At 34.8% G+C, this 23,385-nt stretch overlaps 1 protein-coding gene across 5 annotated transcripts in view; it reads left to right on the forward strand.

The window, feature by feature from the left end:
* The window catches only part of LRBA (LPS responsive beige-like anchor protein), a 789,117-nt gene that overhangs the window by 737,892 nt on the left and 27,840 nt on the right, over positions 1-23,385 (forward strand). For 3 of the 5 annotated variants that reach the window (XM_030312933.2, XM_030312937.2, XM_030312934.1), the window contains exons 49-53: positions 484-573; positions 4,957-5,149; positions 9,558-9,620; positions 14,815-14,970; positions 21,080-21,247. In XM_030312933.2, the coding sequence (XP_030168793.1) occupies positions 484-573; positions 4,957-5,149; positions 9,558-9,620; positions 14,815-14,970; positions 21,080-21,247 (670 nt within the window). The remainder of the gene's footprint in view (positions 1-483; positions 574-4,956; positions 5,150-9,557; positions 9,621-14,814; positions 14,971-21,079; positions 21,248-23,385) is intronic. The other 2 variants (XM_030312936.2, XM_030312938.2) reach the window with 1 other exon arrangement.

The raw sequence follows: 23,385 nt of genomic DNA on the forward strand, positions 1-23,385 counted from the left end.
TCTTTCTATGGCAAAAATAATAGCATCAAGCCATTTTCACAGGTGCTATGTTTCTTTTTTCCTCCTTTCTACTTCCCACGATGAAATGGGGCCTAGAATCAAAGCAGCAATAGGTTTTCTCTATACCTGTAAAAGATTAGCTTTAGTCATCAGGGATGATGCAAGCAGGAGAAAAAAATGCAAGAAAACAGAGATGAAGCCAAAAAGGACAATTTCTGATTGTAATAGCTGGTTTCTGTTTCATATCACTGAGCAAGATGAGAAGGTTTCACGGGGTTTTATAGGAACAGCTTACACAGTACTAAAGGATGACCTCACCCTCAGTGCCCTTGCCAGGTGCTTAGACCCACTGTGAAAACACAAAGTTGATTTTCAATGTGAAACAAGCCAGAAGTATGGAATGACATTTTCAGGTGACAGTTGTGGTTCTACTGCCTATAATTAGTACCTCTTAACCCTCAAACTTGCCCGTGCCGTTTTCAGGCTGTTGAAGCTCAAATCCGAAGTTTTGGACAGACACCTTCTCAACTACTCATAGAGCCCCATCCTCCCAGAGGTTCTGCTATGCAAGTGGTAAGTGCTGCTTACACTCTTTTCATTTCTTGCCTCTGAGACCATGCTTGACATTCATAACAGTGTTTTGTTGTACTTGAGATTCCCTACCACATCTGAGCCTGTTCTTTTTATGTGATGTCAACCTACTAACAACCAGCAAATATTAGTACATGCTGTTCTGGAGTCTTTGGGAATGTAAACATTGCTCCAGTGCTCTCCTATCTCATCAGCTCATGTTTTGCATTGAAAAATTAAAAGACTTACCATTGTCACATATCCTCACTGCAGGATAATGGCTCCAGACATAGGATTGATGAGTTTTCTGATTTGATCCTATGAGTTTCTAGATTAGTTTTGCTAATGTGTTTGTTCTTTACATCCCAATATGTTTTTCAGTTTGGGAATTTTATAACTAATCCTAGTACATAGGATATTGTTACTAAGGATAATGGATCACAGAGAGAAGAAAAGATGGTTTGATATACATACCACCCAAAGCTTAATGCAGTGATTTATATTTCTTGTGATTCTGAGGGTTAGGCAGGCACTTCTGCTTTTCTCACCTTGGCTCCCTCATGCACTGCTGCAGTGTGGGCTGAGGTGTCCAGACCTCTGTTTCCATGTGGTCTCTCATCATCAAGGAAGTTAGCCCAAGCCACTTCCACAGTAGGAACAGTGTTCCAAGAGAACACTTCTGCAAGACTTCTTGAAGCTTGCTCTCACACATCATTTACACCACACTTTATTGGTCCAGCCCAGAATCAGGAGCTGGAGATGGTAGAATTTTGACCAATACTCGGAAGGAGACAGTCGCAGCAAAGGCAGCAAGAGATAGAGATGCGGCCCTTTCACTTCTGGCTGTTTGTTTTTTTTTTTTTTCTTTCTCTTTCCATCTCACCATCTTCCTTGTGTATTTTTCCTTTTCGCCCTCTTTGTCATCTTTCTCCTTCCAAACCTTTCTCCCCTTCTTTCTCTAGGTGTGAATTGGCCATCACAATAAACTATAAGCATTTTAAAAATTACTTGCATCATGGGGTGCCTGGGTGGCTCAGTCGGTTAGGCATCCGACTTTTGGTTTCAGCTCAGGTCATGATCTCGCAGTTCATGAGTTTGAGCCCTGCATCAGGCTCTGTGCCTGTAGTATAGAGTGTGCTTGGGATTCTCTCTCCTCTTCCTCTCTGCCCCTACCCCACTTGATCTCTCTTTCAAATTAAATAAACTTTAAAAAAATTAAAAAGAAATTATTTGCATCATGTTTTCCCCTAAGTGTTTTTAAATAGGTGAAATCAGATTCAAGGGAACTTAAGGGGTAACCAGTAAGCAGAAGATTATACAAAGAGCAAACATTTAGCAAGAACAGTGGAAGATAATGCCATAAAAATAGTAGGAATGATTTATGTTTGTGGTTTAGAATTAGTTTTAGTAATAGCTTGTCAGTGAGACTCAGGATATCATGATACTGGCTAATGGAAACACCTCCACTGCTCCAATGACTTTCTACCTGGGTCTCTGCACAGATTTGGTCACCGGGGCAAGGAAGGAGCTCCTACTTCCAAGCCTCTCTCACATGGCAAAAGGGTTCATTGCGGCAGACCAGCTTTCTAGGGTAGGAAGGCACGTGCTCATATAGGATCGGGTACAGTCTTTGCTGTTATCTGTGTCCTCTGAATTGAATCCCTGAACTCCTTTCCAGACTTGTACAAATTGTGCTTTTCATCTTACACATTGTGGGTGGGAAACAAAGGTGTGTTGGAAAGAAACCAGAGTCGTCAACAAGTGCATACTTAATCTGGGAAATCTGAATGAAATTTGGCGAGCAGTTTCCTACTTCTGCCTCAAACTTGACTCCCAGAGGCTCCCGGGATTGATTAGATGAAGGATTGTTTCTCTGATCCCTGTTTTACTAACTGTCCTCATCTATAGCTGTTGCCATCAGTGCAGACTAGCCCAGTATGCTGGAATGTGCTTTCTCTTATTCCTAGTCCTCCTTATTCCATACTTAACCAACCAAGGATATGATGGAACTCCCAAGAGTTTCCTTCTCCTTGCCTGCACTGGGAGCACTAGTCAATATGGAGTATGTAGAACAGACTGGAGGGACAGCTTGTTGTAAGAATGTAGTGCACAGTTCGGGATATGATGTCTGCGGCTTTCTGTGGAAAGTAGCTTGTCCTTGCCATGTGGCTAAAAGTTGGCCCACTAGAGTCACTATGTAAACAAGACCCTCTCCCAACACATTAGAGATTTTTCTGTTTTTTTTTAGGGCATAAACATTGGAATTATTCAATTTCAGTTTAATTGTATTTACAATATGAACTGTTAAGCTCAAAAATAACTGTCAACTTCCTTTCAGTGAGACTTTATGATGTATGTTTTATACCCTGACTTTCTCAGAGTTTATAAATTAACTTTAGTAAATATTATTTTTTTTAAAAAACTACATAACTGAAAAATAAGGCTTGGTACTCCAAAATGATGTTCATTTCCTTTTCCCAGACTTCTTTAAAACTAGCTTGTAGGGTATTGTATTTGTTGTTGCTCATTGTTTCTCATTTTTACCCAATTTCACAGAGTTCCTTAAAAACTATATAAAAGGTTCTTTGTATGACAAAAAATACTAATTGATATAGAGGTTTTAAAAATTAGAGGCCCAAATGTTTATTGTTTTTACTGCCATTCAGATGAATCCCCCCACCATCAACTGTCAGTGCACCCCATCACACACACACATGCACGCGCGCGCGCACACACACACACACACACACACACGAATAAAGCAGAAATTAAAGCCACCTCGTGCTGCGTTAAGTGCATGAGCCATAATATACACCAGGTGTAGTAATTAGCAGGCACACGAAGGCTGCCTATTTGTCTGGTTTTGCTGCTGTTGCTGTATCCCCCTGTGTTTTCACACCATCAGATAGTTGGATTTAATTGAGGCCACATCAGATGAGGCATTACTGACACCTTTAATTGAATGAGCATCCAGGGAGGATTAACTCATAATATTGATTGGCTTTTAGCCACTTGCTCAGAAGGGTGTCTGGGTAGCTTATTAGTTGCCTTTATTTACACCTTTATGCAAAGAGTGCAAATAGGAATTCTTAGTGCAATATGTTTTTCTAAGTACTCTTAATAACTTTTTTAAAAGGACTGATAATAAAAATGCAAATGTATTTAATTTTTTATTAGCAGTTCTGAATAAATATGTGTTAAATATATGTGCCTACACATTTACATATACCTGGTGTTTTGAAATATGGCAGTAGGAAAGCAGCCAGAAGCACTTCATCAAAGTGTTTCAATTGTGAATGATACTAATCAGCTATTAGAAAATAGACATGGTAGAAGAGGGTTGCTGAAAATGTACAGTGCAATTACTGTGTGATAGCATACCACCACAACATATAAATAAAGCCAGTAAATCAGAGTGCTGTTATATATGTCTTGGATTATGACATATGAGTTGTAGGAATGTTCTAAATCCTTAGTAGTTTTCAAGATTTATTTTGTTGCTAGTTATTAGAACAGACAGTGATTTTTGTTTAACATTTTCAATTACTTGCTGCTTTGGAAAGGAGAAATCAGAAGTCTTGAGCTTTAGGTTTGTTTTGTTTTTTGTTTTGTTTTGTTTTTTTACCAAGGGAGAGGAGGGGCATCTAGTTATTTCTCTTTATCCTTAGTGATAGAAAACAGTAGCATTTCCATTATAATAGGGCAGTGTTTATAACTTGGTACACTATATAAATATATTGTTTTTACAAGTGCATTTAATTATGCATTGCTTTGAAACACCTTTATAATTAAGTTTGTATATTACATTCATAAGTTATTTCTCTACTGTAATAATACATATATGTGTATAATTGTTGTTTATAAATATATGTTTTAATTATCTCTTTATTTAGTTGTCAAAAATCTTCATGCTACCTCAACACAACTTTGACGATCTTTGGAAATTACCTTGCCTTGCTTTTGTACCTGTTACCTATCCTCATTCTGTTTTTTTTTTTTTTTTTTTTTTTGTACTTGACACACTATAGCAATTGGAATGGTTTAATGCAATCCCCAATACTTTGCCTATTTAGAATCTAAATAAAACCATTTCTTTAGTTCTTCATGGGAGTGGGGTAGGGAAGGGAGCTAATAAAACTTATGGATTTTTAAAAGGTTTCTGTTAAGGTATTCTACTTCAGTCACTAAAACATTCAACTAATGACATACATGAAAAACAAGCCAATCCTAACTGCTGTTTCTATAAACCTTTCTGCTCACCATGCTCTCAGCTGCAACCTGTGTTAACATGGTCTTTCCTCTTCTTTTCCTGCACCCTCTCTCTTTCTTGTCTTTCTTTGTCTTTTCCTTCTTGTATATTTGGGTCTTGTCATGCCCACTCAACAGTATCTCCTCCTGCAGAGTCCATTGATGTTCACAGACCAAGCCCAGCAGGATGTTATCATGGTCCTAAAGTTTCCCTCCAACTCCCCTGTCACTCATGTGGCAGCTAACACCCAGCCTGGTCTGGCGACTCCTGCTGTGATCACAGTCACTGCTAACAGGCTATTTGCGGTGAACAAGTGGCACAACCTTCCTGGTAAGTAAAGAAGTATCATTATAATGCATAGTAACTGCTGCACACTGTATAAAGATATTGTAATATACACGTAAATATCTCAACATTTGAGCTTTTCAATTTCCCAGCATTAGTCTGAATCAAAATATTTACTAGTTTGAAAGGCTTAAAGAAGTCCCCTCTGCGATATATAATACAAATGTTAAAGCGTCACCTATTCTTTGGCATGTGGTGGTTTGTCTTTATTCCTTGTAGGTAAATATTATTTCTAATATCTTAATATAATGATATTCTATATTGTGTCCATAAGCAGTTTATATTTATTTATCAGATGTTCTCCTTTTTTCCACTTATTGGTTTACTTGATAAACACTTTTGATTGCCTGTTTATGTGCCTTTTTGTGTATAACATCATACTATTTATCATGGATGACAGAAAAAAAGAACACTTAAGTTACACAGCCAAAGTACTACAAACCCATAAGTACATTCTGTTTTTCCATTATATGTTGAATAGTCGGGGTAACTAACAGCAAGATACTGAAATAACCCTTAGAAACATAAACCAGTGTTTGAGGAGACCTGAGAGTACATCTAATCCAGCCCCATGTTTTACCAATGAAGATACTGAGCCCCAGGGAGCTTGCCTTGTTCAGTATCACATATGGCCAGTCAGTGGCAGAGCCATGTTTGAACCCAAGTTTTCTGACTCAAATTTTATGATCACCCCTCTATGATTTATTACCTCTCATTAGAACAGGAATGTTGGGATCTGGATTTAGCACTGTTCTTTTTTGGCAACTAGTTAGAAATTCTAATTTTAAGAAGGAAAATCTTCTAAAGTCCTGACGATTATAGGCTTTTTTTCCAAGCCATTGTTTTAGGTGGGAAAATGTAAAAGATAGATTTTAATAGTCTGTTAACTTGTCATTAAATCTGTAAAGTGTGCATAAAGTACTGCTCATTATAAAACCTGAGCTGGTTGCAAAAATATAAATTCTTGAACAGAGCCTCATGCCAAATTAAATGCAAAAGCTTTTAGAATGGAACAGAATTGAATTGACATTCAAACAAAAACTTGGTGCACTGACTATGCTCAATAAGGTACTTATCATGAAGAATCTGTGGTTGGTATCAGAATTTATTAAATATGGCCATTGCCTGGCTATTAGAAAGGAAATGAATGCCAGTATTTGATTAGAGAATAGATTTCAGGAAAAGTAGAGAAGGTAAAAATCGAGGTATATATAATTGTCTCCATTATTAGGTCCTTTTATTCCTTTTTCTTCAAGTGAACTTGTCTTATAGTGATAAATGTGTATATAGATGACATACTTATATTTTGGGACTAAAGATTATAATTTAACAAATGTGATTTTTGTATTCTCTCAAAAGCATTTGTTAGAGGAAAAACATGCTGGTGGTGGGTTCTGTCGACCACACTAGAGGATTCCCTACGCTGGGTGCAGTTACTCTTAGCTTGGCAAAAGCACCAGTGCGTGTGGTGTCAGGGCCAGCACAAAGGATGCTTATCCTGAGTGGCTGTGTGTGGCAGCTCTGAGAACTTCTTCAGTCTAAACAGAGTGACAGCATATGTGAGGAGAAAAACCTTTTCAATTGCTGGAAAGCCCTGGCTGCTCTCTGCTGCTGACTTGAGCCTCGCAAAGAATGAGCTCGGCAGGAACTGGCTCAACCAAAGGGCTACTGGGTCTCCAACTGATAACTCAGGTTGTTAGGTACACTCCAAAAGCACTGATGATGAGCTCCTGGCACTCCCATTTTGAGCAGGCCCATTTCCTGGACTGGAAAGTTTGCTTGCCTTAGTAGCTGGCTGTCAGGTGTTCTTTTCCCTACTTCCACTTTTTCTATAGATATGTAAACTGATTTAGGGGCAGCATCTCTCTGCTGGAGTGCCACTTAGGGTACACCCAACTGTTCCCATCCCAAGCTGACCATTCTGTAAGATAAGAGCTTGGGGGACAGCATATGTTTTGCCAATTCTTTGCCTGTAATTCTCTCCAGTGAGCCTCCTTTGTGTCTGTATCTTGTGTCACTAATGGGTTTTGTCCCCACCCTCTGGCTTTACACTATGACACAGCAGCTCCTCACCAGATAAATATATATGGGAATACACAGGTAGTTATCCTTCTACAATATGTTCTCCAATTCTGAGCTTACACCTGTACCTAAAAATGTTAAGCATCCATTTTATTAAATCTATGTCTCATTCCAAGTATGTTTATATAAATCTGATTTTTCATTCTATCTTGTTCTACCTTTACCTTGCCTTGATATACCTTGATTTAAAACAAATGTCAGGCAGAAGAATGTCAGAAATCCTTAACAGTTTTTCTTCAATGAAAATCAAATTCATGTTATGCTGTTATTTTTAAATTTAGATTCTTGTTTTTTTCTGAGAATCTATGATTTCCATAGTTTGTTCACTAGAAAGCTAGCTCCTATCATTTCTTTCAGCAGTGTCTGTGTCCTCATTTAAAAAGAAAACAATCATCTTTATTTTTCTTTCTCATTCATAGGGCCTTACAGGAACTGGGCGGGGTGGGGGGGAGCGGGGAATGAAAGAATAGCTGCTAACATTTAAAGAGCATTTTCTAGGTTCTGGATACTGTTTTAATCTCTTTACACATATTAACTCACTGAATCCCCTCAATCCCTTGGGATGTAGGTTCCACATTTAGGTTGACCCATGAAATCACCGTCTTTACAAGTCAAAATGTCAGGTGTTATTAATTTCATATTGTTCAGTCTAACCCATTTTACAGATTAGGAAACTGAAACACAGAGGCTATATAAACTTGCCCAAGGTCACACAGGCAACTGTCTTTGAGGCCCGACCAAAGATAGTTAACCTCCTAAACCTCTTTCACTGATAGTGTGTCTTTTAATGTTTCTGAGATCCCAGATTCTCAGAGAAGTAGAGAAAAATGATCGAGGTATTAGTGTTGATCAGCACTGGTCTCGCTGGAAGTAAATGGCACTGTTGGGTAAATCAGAGGCTCTGGTGCATTTTCCCTGAACATTCCCTATATGTGTCCTGTGATCTCTTTGCTGGCAGAGCCAGTAATCAGCAAAGACGATACCTTTAGTAAAAAAAAGACTGAGTTATACAGCTTCCTTTCTTCAGCTACCTTAATTTCTTATACATACTCAAATATAATTATTTTTAATGCTAATATTATACTTACCCAGATATTTTATCAGTATTAATGATCTTCGAAACCGCCTTGAAAAGTTGGTATTTGCTAACAGGGGAAATGATGTTTTAATAAGTTTTAAAATAATCTGATGAACTCATTGGAATGTACCCCATTTTTCTTTTCAGCCCCTCAAGGACAGTCAGAAAGATTTCCTAAGTGATGATGGTGTTAAGCAAAGTTCTAATACCAACTAAACAGTAGTTTAAATGCTGATGAGTCAATAAAAGGGAGATACTGACCCGAGTGAATTACTGAGTCATTTGGGGAAAATAATTTGGACAGGGGCCCAGGATTTAACTATCAGAATTATAAAGCTGAAAAGATCATCTCTTCCAAACCTTCAGTTTCAAGTTGCTATTTGCCTAAGTCTCCGTAAATAGCCAGCAGCGCCTCCTGCTTCCTAGCACACTTCCTCTTTACCTTAAGTCCTACCTTTCACAGGGAAACAGCCCACAAAATCTCTTCTCAATTACAAAATAAGTATGCAGGAATCTTCAGAACCATTTTGAGAATTGAACAAACTATTCTTAGCATGGATTGATTTTTGTTATTCATTTGTTTCTCAGAGTATTTTTAAATTGAAACCATGGAAATATTAAATATTAATAAAACTTTTCTTAAAAACCTCAATCCAGTCTTTAAGAAAGTATTTCAGCCAAATGCATTTAACTAAAACATTTATCTGTGGATAGCTTTCTTTATTTTTATTCAAACTTTCAATTGATTGGTTTTAAGTGATGGATGAAACATTAAATGTTCCCTGACTTAGAGCTTTCCCTTTCTCCATCATAAATTGACGTTTTTGTGGATCCTTTGTGCTGCAGCATTCAAAACTGCCTTTTTAAGAAGTAACAAAAAAATAGTATTTGCTACAGTCAGCAGATGGTTGTCACATTTTGTTTTCAGCGCGCTTTACCACTTAATTTTGTTTTGTTGCAGCATCAGAGGTTGCCAGTCAAGCATCTGCTATAGCTTATGGCCCAGGACTGGAGCCACTGCTGATGGCACATGTTCAGAACAGCACTAATCTAAAATAAATGTTTAATAAGCTAGCCATGAAAGCACCTGGATTTTTTTCCCTTAAATTTCACAAAAGTGTATGAGAGATTTAGAGGTTGGAAACAGTTCTACATAAGATTTGACTTATGCATTTTTATGTAGGTTAGTATATGAAAAATAATGCTTTTTTTTTAATCTTTTGTGAATTCCAGCTCATCAAGGTGCAGTACAAGACCAGCCATACCAGCTGCCAGTGGAAATCGATCCTCTCATAGGTCTGTCACTTCTTTCTCTCTTTGCGATTCATTAAGCTCTGTATGGTGGCCCTGAAGTGTAGATTACAGTTGTTTTTCACTTGCTGGTTGCTGGGAATGGAATTTTCCTGATAAACCATTTGCATGCAAATTGGAATGCAATGAGCTGTGGCTATGCTGGTATTTCATCAACTCCCCCTCGTTGGTTTGCCTAATTTGAACAGGCCTAGGACGCGTGTCACTGAAAATTAATATGGATGCTGTAATAATGTGTGATTGAGAATGCGCATGAAGTACTGTCAGGATAATATTGGATCTTTTCATCACTCAGACTTGTTGATGAGCAGGAGCGAGGCACGTTATGATGAATTGGTGCACCGGTAATGTGATGGAGCTCCTTTGCTAGGGAAATTTTCATAATAACAGTGGGGTTCTTAGCAGCACTGTGTTGTGAAAAATAAAACTGTAGTGCCAGGGTTTCATCATTAAAGGAGATCAATCCTTTCTTCCTGGACCCTCTGTTCAGTGTGAGGGGATTAATGTGCAATTGCAGAGCAGTTTCAAAGTTGAAATATATTGCCCGGCCAATGGCAGTGTTAAGATATTTGTATTCATTTTCCTATGGTCCTACAGCCCAATAAATTGCCATTGGAGGTTAAATTTGTTCAAGGGGGAAAAAAGAAAAGGGAGGAGACCAGAAAGAGCCATTGGGATGAAATGAGCATCTGCAGCAGATGACTTAGAATATTTAATTGCTTCTGTGCCTTTTGAGTCAGTTAGGCAAAATCTCGAGTTTAGCATTTTTCATTCTTATGGGTGGGAATTTCATACATGGCTTTACTGAGAGTAACGTTATTAACATGTCTTATTAAAGATGCTATTTCAATCACTTTTAGAATAAAATACTTAATTGCCTAGTTATTGGGGGTGTGCTACCATTGTGGATGTTTAGCTTATAATTTTGTTAAGTTTCCCTGGCACATAAATTTGTTACAGTTTTTAAGTTTTCACATAGAGCAGATGAAAGCGCTGATTTATTCTTTTAAAATCCAAGGTCTTGCCTATATGTATGTCACCTTTGTTTTTGTCTTTAAAACTATTGTTTCAGTAGAGAGCTACATGGCTACCACTTGCAAATGAGCTATCAAGATGAACTAAACTAACCTTTAAGCTCAAAACTAATTCATTTGGCATTCCCCCACATAGAAGCGGAAATGTAAGAAGTAATTATCCATGTGAAGGATAAATACTACTCTGATTCCTAAATAATCTTTTGCTTTGAGTACATAGGATTTGCCATATATTAAAAAATAAAATGTTCACTTGGGTAAAGTTTTAAAAGTCAGGAAAATAAAGTCCATTTGATAAGTCCTTTACAAGCATTATTTATTAAGTATAGAATCATTCTTTGCCTTAAAACTTGACAGTGAATATCCTATAGGCAAATCTAATTAAATGAGTTCAGCAACTGTCATTCTTTAGATTAGGCATGGGTAAACTTTTTTGATAAAGGGCCAGATAGTAAATACTTCAGGCTTTGTAGACCATAAGGTCTCATAGACAACTACTTAGTTCTGTTATAGCACAAAAACCACCAAAGACAATATGTATAAACAAATGAGCATTTCTGTGTTCCAATAAAACTTTATATATAAAACCAGACACAGGCCATAGTTTTCTTCTCTACTATAGATCATTGGTCATCTAACGGTTTGCTCCTATATCCCCTAAAATAATTGTTTAAAACCATGTACCTTCCCACGTATTTTAAATGTAGCATGTTTTAAAGTTTTAAAGTTTTAAAGTTCCCACATATTTTAAAAGTAGCATGTAGAAAGTTTTCAGCACAAATTTCGATAGTTGCAAATATATGTATATATATTTATGTATTATGTATTATGTATACATACATTATGTATATATGTAAATATATATATTATGTATTATATATAATATATAAAATTTTAAATCTATCCAATGGAATTTAAATATAAAAGTGAATTAATAGTCAAAATTTTCTGTTTTTAAAAAATGCATAAAAAAGCTATTAACAGTTGAAAATACTGTATTATCCTTTTTTCATCTTAAATTTATATTTTAATTCCACTTCTTCTACACAATTTTAACTTTTCAAAAAGTTACTTTATTGCAAATACTTTTCAGCAATAAAAATATATAGAAAATTAAACAAATGTATGTAAGTTAATTGTTAAAATTTCCTATGACCATAAGGCTCAGTTTTGTAAGAAATAATGTACACTGAGTTATCATTACAAATATTATTATACACACTTATTAAAATTATAGTTTTTAATAAACATTATTAAACATAAAAAAGAAACACTTATTAGAAATACATCTTTAATGAAATGGGTGGGGCTTTCTCCTCCCCCTGCCCCTCCATTCCCCATTTGCTCATGTATTTGAGTGAACATTATTTGTTGTTGAATGAGACAGGATTTGTCAATGGTTCTCTCCTCTTTTTTTTTTTCTATTTTTTCTTTTTTTTTAGTAGATGCAAGCTCTGAGGAACGTTACCTACGTGAGAAAGTAGATGGGAAAGGAAAGAATTTTGTTTTCACAGTGTCTCTGAAATCTTTGAACTCTGAGTTATGTCACAAAATTTATATTGTAATCTGTTATTAAGAATTATTTTCATGGTCTGTCATTAAGTGATCATTTTAACAATCTATCATTGGAAATTTATTTTTAATGATCTATCAATTGACATCATGATTAGATCCTCCTTCCATTTTATTGAAAGCGATGAATTGGAAACCACCAGCCCTACAGAATGATTTGATACTTTGGCATCCACTTTTCAGCCTCACATCAGTATTTTGAATTGTCCCTTTATTTGCATCTCAAGAGATTTTCATACCCAGATAAGGCATTATAGTAAGATCCTGGATAGAAAAGAAATACGCCTTTGTTTTATTTAGTGGAAGAAGAGCATGCAGAAAGGGTCATAAGAGAAGAAAACTCACAGGAGAGTTCTCAGCCAAAGCTGTTTCAGGGAAGAGAACATATAAAAGTTGAGGAACTAGAAATTGATTCCCTTAAAACCATCTGTGCTTATTTATCCTTTGGGAAATCTTATACCACCCTCCTGCGAGGAGTGTGCATGCCCCAGTTTGAAGAATGCTTATCTGGACAAATACACCTAATCTTCATTAAATAAAAACACCTTCAGTACTGAATCTTGGGAGACAATGAGATAAAGGAAGCAGTTGTGAGATAGATAGATTAAATAGATTGGATGGATGGATGGATGGATGGATGGATGGATGGATGTCGCAATATTAAATTATAGGCAAGCACTTACTTGGAAAATAGTTCATCTGAATGCTGAAGGGGCATCAGCCTGTACTCATGGGTACTTTGTGGTCTCTCAATTAAAATTTATGCACATACCCAAATCTGTGAAGTGAGATCCTCCCCCCCCACCAGAAATCATGCCCCCCCCAAAAAAAGACCAGTGAAAGTTTATATCCTAGAAGCAAAAGTCATATAAATGGTAACAAATAAACATTTTTACAGTTTTCATGTGGAATGAAGTACTGTAGTAACCAGTATAGAAAGTATTACGTGCCTTGTCTTTAATTGCTAGGTTTCTTGGAATAAAAAAATCTAAGTTGTACCATACAGCTTCACTGCAGTGGGATACTATTGTCTCTCTGTAATATACTATGGTACTTATAAAAGCTTTTCTTATTTGCCAGCAGCTTCCCTTTGTGTGGGAAGGAGGTGGCAAAAGAATGATCCCCAAATAGGATTCTGCCCTTTTTACTGCTGCTGTCACTTTCTAGTTCATTAATCCCCCAAAAGTAATATGAAGCCTATTATCAAATAGTTATCTAATAATCTTCCTTGGTTAAGTTGTATAGACAGACACTAGCAGAATATTCCACTATGTCTATGCATATGTTTGCTAGGTCATGTTTGCCATGAGGGCAGGGAATAGTTGATTTCTCTGTATCCCCAGTGGTTCTTAATACAGCACTGGAAAGTATTTTGAATACTTTTTTTCTTCTGCATTACTTTCTGAGCCTTCTCTTAGATTGGCCACATTAACTTAGTTATTACATGCAATGAATATTTTTCTATTTTTTATTTTTATCAATGCACTTATAGGTTGGGGTTTCCCCTGCCCACCCAAAAAAAAAAACCAAACTGAAGACTATGATGCAAAGAATGTAATGATCAGATGCAGAAATTTATCTTGTTATGATTTCTGGTACAATTAAATTTCTTTATTATTATAAAAACTATTATTTGTATTGGAAGGTTGGTGGTGAAATAACCCTGAGGTCACTGGAAACAAAGCTTTCTATTTGGTTGGCCTCATGGTGCCAAGAAAGGCATCTCAGTGAAAATTCCTTTTCTGATAATGGCATGCTTGGTAGTATATTTCTAGAGGATTATTACTCTTCCTATGTGCTTGATGTTGCTCTGTGTCTGACCTTCTGCCTGGTGACAAACCCCATATCAGGTGCTCTGTAGCACTTTGAAAACACACTGCCAGACTGTCTTGTTTTATTGCTTACTTAAGGAGTAAGAAAGTGGCAGTGTGCTGTGCTTTGACTTTTTCAATTACAAGTATCTTTAATAAATAGTCATTCTACCCTTTCCTTACATGCAAGTACAGCTGTAAACAGGGGAAGAAGGAGTTCACATCTAGTCAAATTAAAGACCTGTTAAAGCCAAAGTACTCCAAGATGTTACAATATTTCAAATATATGACATTTAAATTCTAATATTGCTTTCTTGCAACAAAAAGTTAAAAGGTAATAGATTGTCACAACTGAATCCATTCTCATGACAATGGACGTAATGAGATTGTCAGAAGCACAAACCTAACTGTGGTGCAATCTGGAGACTGTAATCTAGTTTGGTCTTGTCCAAGAACTAGAAAGCATGTTCTGAGAATTGTATACTATTTTGAAATTGTAGTATGTTATTATTTTTCCCTCTAGGCAAAATTTCCTTTTGAGACATTGAATTTAGCTACCCACATTCTTCCAACAACTGGATATATTTTCCTGTTTTGTTTTTCAAATATTGTTATGTTTATGTTTAAAATTTTAAATTAAAGGTCAAATATTCTTGTCCTGGAATGCTTCTCCCTCAACCCAACCACCAGTATCACAGACCCTAGGATTTTTGTACATGTGTGGGTTTAGTACGATTTTTGTCTCTTCCTCTGTTGTCACAGCCAGCAATACAGGAATGCACAGGAGGCAAATCACTGACCTTTTAGACCAAAGTATTCAAGTCCATTCCCAGTGCTTTGTCATCACTTCGGACAACCGCTATATTCTCATCTGTGGCTTCTGGGATAAGAGTTTCCGAGTCTACTCTACAGACACAGGTAACTTATTTTCATCAGTGAACTAAAGTTAGCTACAAGTAGCATTGAGAGGCTAGAATGTTCTCTCATCTTCTTCCTTCCCCAAATTACAGAATTCTAAAATGTGTAACATAAGGAAGAGACACTGTTTTCCCCTTTTAAGTAAAAATCTACAATATAGTTCACTATTAAGTTAACTTCAGCATGTTTTTAAGAGGCAGTTTGTTATAGTAAGTCTGTCTTCCAAGCCTCATGCCTACTGAATGAATGATTCATTTGAAATCGTATCCTGGCATGTAAGTAACATAATCGTACAGCAGGTGTACATACCTATAGGTGTATTTTCCCACTTTTGTATTATATAAAGGGCTTTTTTTTTTCCCTTACTGGAATTTCTCATTAATTGTATTTCTTAGTAGTAGATATCTTGCCTCCACTTAATTCTGCATAGAACATTGTTGAAAGCTACACCATCATGAAGGACATTAGCTGACTACTGATTTCATGTGTGACAGGGGCTCTTATTAAAATATAAAAGTTTAACTGTATATATTCATTTGCATGTATCTCACTAAGGGACAAACCAACCTTAACTCATCATTATTACGGAAGATCTATAAATTTTTGTATATAGGAAATTCAGAAGTCTCTTTAAAATATTTTAGAAACTGTTATAGGAGGAAATCAATTTATAGTAAATATGTAGTTGAATATTTGAAAGAATTAAAATTAGATATTAATATATCAGAATTTGATAATACTGTGGAAGTAGAAATTTCAACTAAAACAAGGATGTACAAATATCTTACTTACATGTGGGAATAGGAAATTCTTTTTAATTTCTAGTTAATTAAATGTTTTATAGTAAATCATTTTTCAGTCTTGTTTATAATCTTTATAGAATGTATGAATCCAAGTTTCTGCTTTAGTAAGTATAATATATTGAAAAACTAATTGTTGATTATTCAAAAATTTTGTCCTAATGCATTTTGATGAATGTATTGTAATATAGCTATGAGAAAGTAGAGGAAAAATAGTTGAACATGTACTGTTCATATAATAGACCCTACAAGTTGTTTTTGCCATGATCTTACTTATTTTTTTATTGAACTGATGATAGTTTTCTTAAAATGTGTATCCTATGTTCTGTAGGTCCAGAAAGAAAATACCATTATTCTATTCTTTTTCTTTAATTAGGCACTTACTGCATGTTGAGGTCTATAAGGTTGATTACTATTGAGCCTAGAACTCCTCTAGAATTCTTAAAAAATGCAATGGAATTGATGTGTTCCTAAAATTATTTATTATTACAGTGACTCTTCTCTGATTTAATAATGGAATTTAAATTTTAACCTCTTCTTTCACTATTATGGTAATGACAACCTTATTAGAATCATTGACCTCAAATTGTGCTCCCCTTTTGCATAAACTTTCAGATTAAAATTGTTACATCCTCTCACAAAATTTTCTTAAACATTCTTTTAGATTGCGTATCATTTTTTATACATTAAAAAAATTATTTTATAATTTACATACCATAAAATGAATTCTTTTTGGGTTACAGTTCTATAAGTTTAAGCAGTGTATAGAATTACATAACCACCACAATAAAGATGTAGAGCAGTTCTGTCACCCCCAAAATTCCCTGTGCCCCCCCTTTGCCATCAGCCTCTTCCCCCGCCTCAGCTTTGCACCACTGATCTATTCTTTATCTCTGTAATTTTGCATTTTCCAGAATGTTATATAAGTGGAATCATATATTATGTCAGTCTTTGGTTTTGACATTTGAGTATTTTTGAATTTGCTAACCGTTCATATCACTTTTCAAAAGCATTGACTATTAATATTTGTAATATAATTTGTAATAATCACTTTTATGTAATACTAATATTTAAAATAACTCTTACATTCACACAGAGTTCTCTAGAATTTATAAAATTCTTTCATATACATGATATTGTGTCAGCCTCATAACAGTCCTGTGAGAGAGACAAGACAGGTATCTTCATCCTTATTTTTCAGATGATGAAAACTGAGGTTTAGAAAGGTTAAGTAACTTTTTTGAAATTTGAATAGATAATGGTAATTGAACTTGGTATTGGAGCCAGCTCTTCTGACTTCAGATGTAGCATTCTTTATCATTACACCATGTTATCTCATATAGGCGTACCCATGAATATTGGTTAATTTTGGAAAATGCTATAATGTATGACACTAAGTTTCTCTGTGTCTGCCATGTTACATTAGACATGATAAAGTAGATAACATTCCTTCTCTTCTTTCCAAAAACCTTCCACTTTACAGGGTTTTTTTTGGATATGTGAGTGTGTGTGTATGTAAAACATTTTCTTAAGTGGTAGATTTATTCTAAGCTTCATTTTAGTGGTACTTACTTAGCTTGTACAATAAAAATATTTACATTTGCTAGAAAAGTTATGAAAAAATCCTGAAATGATAGTCCTAGTATGTTTCTTAATATCTTCTATACAAACAAACTCTGATGCTAGTTTTATTTAAAGTAACTTCAGTTAGAGTAAATATATGTTTTATGACAATAGGGATATTAAATAGTTTCTCCTTTAGGTTTACCAGAAAAGCAAGGGGAAAATTATATGATCAATAATATATAATAGCAAAGCTATCACAAGTGTTGAATTCAATTATATTTTCACACATAAGCCAAAAAAAAAAAAATCCTTCCGTTATTAGATTCAGGGTGGGGTGGGGTGGGGGAGAGAAACTGGTTGTAACGGGAAATTCTTTAAACATAAATCATGTTTTCGGGACACAACCAGAACAGCAGAGGCAACAATAAAACCTTCCCTCGGCAGTGGGAATTATTTTCAGGCCACATTTTAGATTCAGTGGTGTAGAGTCCTGAGCTTGAATTTTTTTTATTTGTAGCACAGCTGTCAAATAAAACATTAACTAGAAAATTTGTTCTGTCAAAAAAAGGATATTCTAGTGCTTGTGGTAATATTTGATATTAGTGTGTGGAGAGGTGGACTGGTATTAAAGGAAACAAAAAATAAAGGTTGAGGAACACTTATGAGATTATCAGAAAATAATTTACCAAAAAGAGCAGCAGGTATTTATATGCTGTGATTTATTTAGGAGGAGTGAACCTCAACCTCATAGCAATAACAACTATTGCTGAGGAAGGCTGCCAGAACAGGAAAAAGTAAACTTAAAAAAATAATGTTTTCCAGAGTTGAGTCCAAAGTATACATTGTAGAAAATAAAATTAATTGGTATTAAAATATGAAAGGCTTTAGATGTAAATATGTAAATGTCACATCACTCCCTCATTTCAATCTTCCTTGATGCCCAATCTAAATTCATTCTACCTTATTATTCTCACTGATCCTACCTTGTTTTTTTCTTTTATAATACTTATCACTATTCATAATTACATATGTTTGTGTTTAATGTCTGTCTGCCCCACTAGACACTAAATACTATAAGGGCAGGTATCATGTCTATTTACCAGCAATATACATGTAAGAAGGCCTAATGCTTAGCACTCAGTAAATATTGGTTGAATAAAAAATAATTGTGACAACTTTGGGGGCCAAAATTAAAACACAAGGAAGTTTCAATTAAAAAGAACCATAGTGACAGAGTATACATTTTTCTAACACTGACATAGATACAGAGTGATGACTTACCCTAGAATTAACAAATGGATCTGGGAAGATACTGCCACTATAGTTAATTTATCCCACTTGTCCAGCTAAATCTTTATACTTTGTTCTCACATGAGTTGGAAATTAGGTAAATTATCAGGAGAATAGCTGTTTTTTTGCAAGGCTCCTGGAAGCACTTGGATTTCCCGTGCGCTGTGTTCCTCTTGTACCATTGATTGTTAATCGTAGTAACTCCTCCTCACTTCTACAACCCACTGGATTGATGGCCATCACATCTTAAATAGGCCTGCCCTAAATAATCTATTTACATTACTCCTGTAGTTTACATGTTCTCAACATTTAGGTGTAGGCTGAGGCAGAAATAACTGTACATCCTGTTACCAAAAACATAACCAACACAGTATGTTCAGTTGTTTTCAGTGGTTACAACTCACTGACATTGCCTTCAGTTTTCCAGTTAGTACTAAGAGTGCATTCAGCTGACTTTGTCTTACCCTTTGTAAGGCCTGCCTTTACTCTGACACCACCCAGTTTACCACTAACCCTCTCCACTTTATTCTTCATGTAAATTGGAAATGATGTGGAAATGATTATATCTTTTCATATTTAATTTGCTCTTTTCATTTCCATTTTTTTTATTCTAAGAAGGCTTGAATTCTTGATCTTTGTCGATACAATTAATTTTTTAAATGAAATGTTTTGATATCCATTTAAAAAGTTGAAGAAATTCAGAAGTACACATTTTTAACTTTAGCAGTTAAAACACCAGCTTTAACTAAAGACTATTCACAGGAGGAAAAATGCATTTTATTAATTGTGCATTTTGAGCCTGAGATGAATCAGAATTTAAAGTTACTAGTAGTAGGCTCTCTGCAAGAGTGAAAACACTGTATTTGATCTTATACCTGAGTTAAATAAATTATGTTTCAGCATTTTATTTTTAAATTTGCAGCCTTTTTAACAGGTAGACTTACTGGGGCGCCTGGGTGGCTCAGTTGGTTAAGCGTCCGACTCTGGCTCAGGTCATGATCTCCTGGTTTGTGAGTTCAAGCCCTGCATTGGACTCTGTGCTGACAGCTAAGAGCCTGGAGCCTGCTTCAGATTCTGTGTCTTTCTCTCTCTGCCCCTCCAACCCCCCCCCCCCCACCTCTCAAAAGCAAAATAAACGTTAAAAACCTTAAAAAAGTAAGCGACCTATTAAAATGAAGAATTAAAAAAAGTTAACATAAGTACTTTTTTAGTTATATTTATGATTATCTTGAAAAGTTAAATATACTTAGATGCCAATACTTGAGACCTCAAACTTTTGAATAGGTTATGATGTGTTACAAATTAAACACAAACTTTTTAAGGCATATTAATCTTTTTTCAGCTTAGTGGTCTTTCTTCTTGAATATTTGAATTATATTTATATGACCCCACTGAAACATTTATTCAAAAATAAAAAAACTTATGCTGAATATTAGAGACAGATATTCTCTGACATTCAACTGTACATTCTGTAAACCTTTTGAAAGGAAAATTTTAGCTAGAAACCATAGGGATGGAGTGGAAGGGCTACTATAGCTATTTAATTCTTTAGACAGTATGTATGAATTATAAACACCATCCTAATTTTTAAACAAAGGTTTTAAAAGTGGGGACTTTACTTTTTTTTCTGGCACTAAAAGTGGGGGCTTTACTCTTTTTTCTGGCACTGTTAGTGAACAAGTCATCCTGTGTCTGAAACCCTAGATCTGTAGTAAGTTTAGTTAGAGTTCCTCCTTTTCACCCCCAGTCATTAATGTTAGATAAACTGCCATTATCTGAATTTCATCATGAGCCCCCAAGGCATTTTCATCATTCAGACAATTAAAACAGAGATGGAATGACCTGGCTCAAACTGCAATCATAATATATTAGTCTTTTTACCAAAATTTAGTTCATGTAATTCTAATTTGGAAAAAAAAAAACACAGAAACTCTCCAGAGTGATTTATGTCGTCCTTGTATAGATCACTTAAAAAAAAATACATTAACTCTTTACTAATTCAGAGACAAGTTTGTATTAGTAAAGTGTAAGTTATAAAGTACTTAAAGAAAGGAACCTAAGTTTTATTTTGTTTTGAATCCTACAGAATAACTTAAGAAATTGCTGAAATTGTTGAATTCTCCTGGGTCTGTTTTAATCAGTAGACATGATTTATTTATTATTTATGGTAGCCATGGACATAATGCTATATGGCATCATGGTCCTCAAATACTGTTTGTTGAAACAGTTTTAATATATGTCTTTCAAAACTGTTACTATCACTGCTCAGTTGATTTTTTGTTGTTAATATTCAGAGAAAACTTTTAGGTTAGACCAGATCAAATTTTATAAATCCTGAATCATCAGAATCTGAGTTAATATGACTTCATTATCTTGTAAGTTAAAAATGGTCACTGGAATATTTTCTTATTTTTTTTCATTTCAGCTTTAAAGAAAATTGTTTTGTATTTCAGGAAAATTGATCCAAGTGGTATTTGGCCATTGGGATGTGGTTACTTGCCTCACTCGTTCTGAGTCCTATATCGGAGGAAATTGCTACATTCTCTCAGGGTCACGTGATGCAACCCTTCTGCTCTGGTACTGGAATGGAAAAAGCAGTGGGATTGGAGATAACCCGGGCAGTGAGTACAACTCATTTTATAAGTAAACTATTACAAGTGATGTATAATAACATTCTGCAGTGATGTTTGAAGTTACATTTTTCATCGTGGTGAAAGTGAAACTGAATTATTGAGTCGTTTTAATTTCTTAGTTATAATTTAAGGAAGGTCTAGATAGGCTTTCAATTATTAACAGTTTGTGAACATTGATAATTCAAATCCAACTATGGATTTTTCATGTTACAGGTTATGATCTGAACATGGTAGTTCTTCTTTGGAAATGGCTGCCACCAAATAAAAGAGAGGTGTTTCATTCACGAACAAGACAAAACATGAAAGAGCAATCACATATTATCTTGTTTATTGAATTCATATTTTAAGAGGGCAAAAGAAAAATTATAATTTCATGGAAACAAACCAGTCTTTATAAAGAATATGCTTTCATTTACATATTAAAAGATAAAACAGGTCATAAAAGGCCAATATGGAATATTCAAATTGGCTCTTGGTTTTTCATATGGGAAATGAAAATGTTCACCAACAGCCTTAAACATCTTTATGAAACTATGCTGAAGGCAGTAAAACAAAAAATGTGTAACCATTTAAAATTGTAATTCACAGAAGGCAAAAAAGGAAGCAGCTACCATTAAAACCAATCGCACACAGCTGCAGAAAAGAAATGGCTTTAGAAAAACACATTAAGAAGTAGGAAAAAACAATTAAAGGGACCACCTGAAAAATGAGAATTTAATTAAAATGATTATGACAACACTGAAGAGTTCCTGCAAGAATAGCTTTAGATTTTTACTTCATAAAGTAGAGCATTTTAACTGCTCTTAAATATTTACAGTTTCTTAATTTAAAGCATGCTGCACTACATTTGGTTAAAAGGAAGGACCATTTTGTCCTTGATTGCTTTACCTGAATGCTATGGCACTTACTTCTGTCCCTTAGCTCCAAATTATGAGACAGTCTGAACATGCTTAATTCCGTCACATTTTGGATTGACTTCTTAAAGCTGTGCTCATTAAATGTTTAATATTTGATTGAAAGTGAAATATGTAAAAATAGTCAAAAGCCAGTGTATAATTTTAAAAGAAGTATATGGGAGATATTTTATCAAAGCTGTTTATGCTTTTCTGTTTTGTGTGATAGGTAAACACGATTTTTATTAAATCCTGTAAGGTATATTTCTTATGTTAATTAAATCAGGGATAATTCCCTATACAAATAGAATATTAAAAATAACTTTAAGATTGTGATGCTTTAGATAATATGGTCTTTGTGATCAGGTCAAACTTTAGTGTTTATATGGGAGGGTAATGTGTTCATGTGTGTATTTCACATATATACGGAGGCATCTGCATTTCATACATAATTACAATAAAATGTTTAAACATGTAAACTTAAGGGATTTTGTTTTTCACTTTCGTTTGAAAAGTACTTCATGTTCTTATTGGACCCTCACATTCTGCTCCTTCTTCATTTCTGGCCTTTTAGGAGTGTCTCCTTTCAATTTCTTTTTTTCCTGTGTTTATAAACTCAGTTACCGCGATTCAGTAAATTATCTTAGACAAACCTACGTTTAACATAAATAATAAATATATAATTTGTTACTTATCTGAAAATACACAGGAAGAACTTTCTCTTGCCTTAAAGTAATGTGTTTCATTCACATGTAGCAATCCAAACACAAGAAAAAATTTTATTTTTACTTCCATGGTCTAATTTGTGTTCTATATGTTATACATGGTCATTACCAGTGTGTACTCCAAGAAGTAGCTAGAGGCTTATTATCTATACCTATATGTAATTGCTGTTACATTTCAGAAATTAAAGTATATTTTCATACTAGAAATATTCAACATTTCCAGAAGGAAGACATGTATAAATACCTTATAAATCATCCTAGAGATGGTTTTTACATGCATGTCTTCTAGAAAAAATGAATCCAGTAGCATTGACCAAATCCTGGAGTTTGGAGTAAAACAAATCTAAGTTCTAAGCTTTTCTGTGGTCCTTCTGTCTTGTCTGTAAAATGAAAGCAACAATAGTCACTGACTTAAAGTGTTATCAGAAGCACAGAATGCTTAGAGCAAATAAATCACCATACAAACACCATCTTGTTGGCATTAGAGTATATATTATAATGTTATATT

The sequence above is a fragment of the Lynx canadensis genome, chromosome B1, assembly GCF_007474595.2.
Source record: "Lynx canadensis isolate LIC74 chromosome B1, mLynCan4.pri.v2, whole genome shotgun sequence".
NCBI lineage: Eukaryota > Metazoa > Chordata > Mammalia > Carnivora > Felidae > Lynx > Lynx canadensis.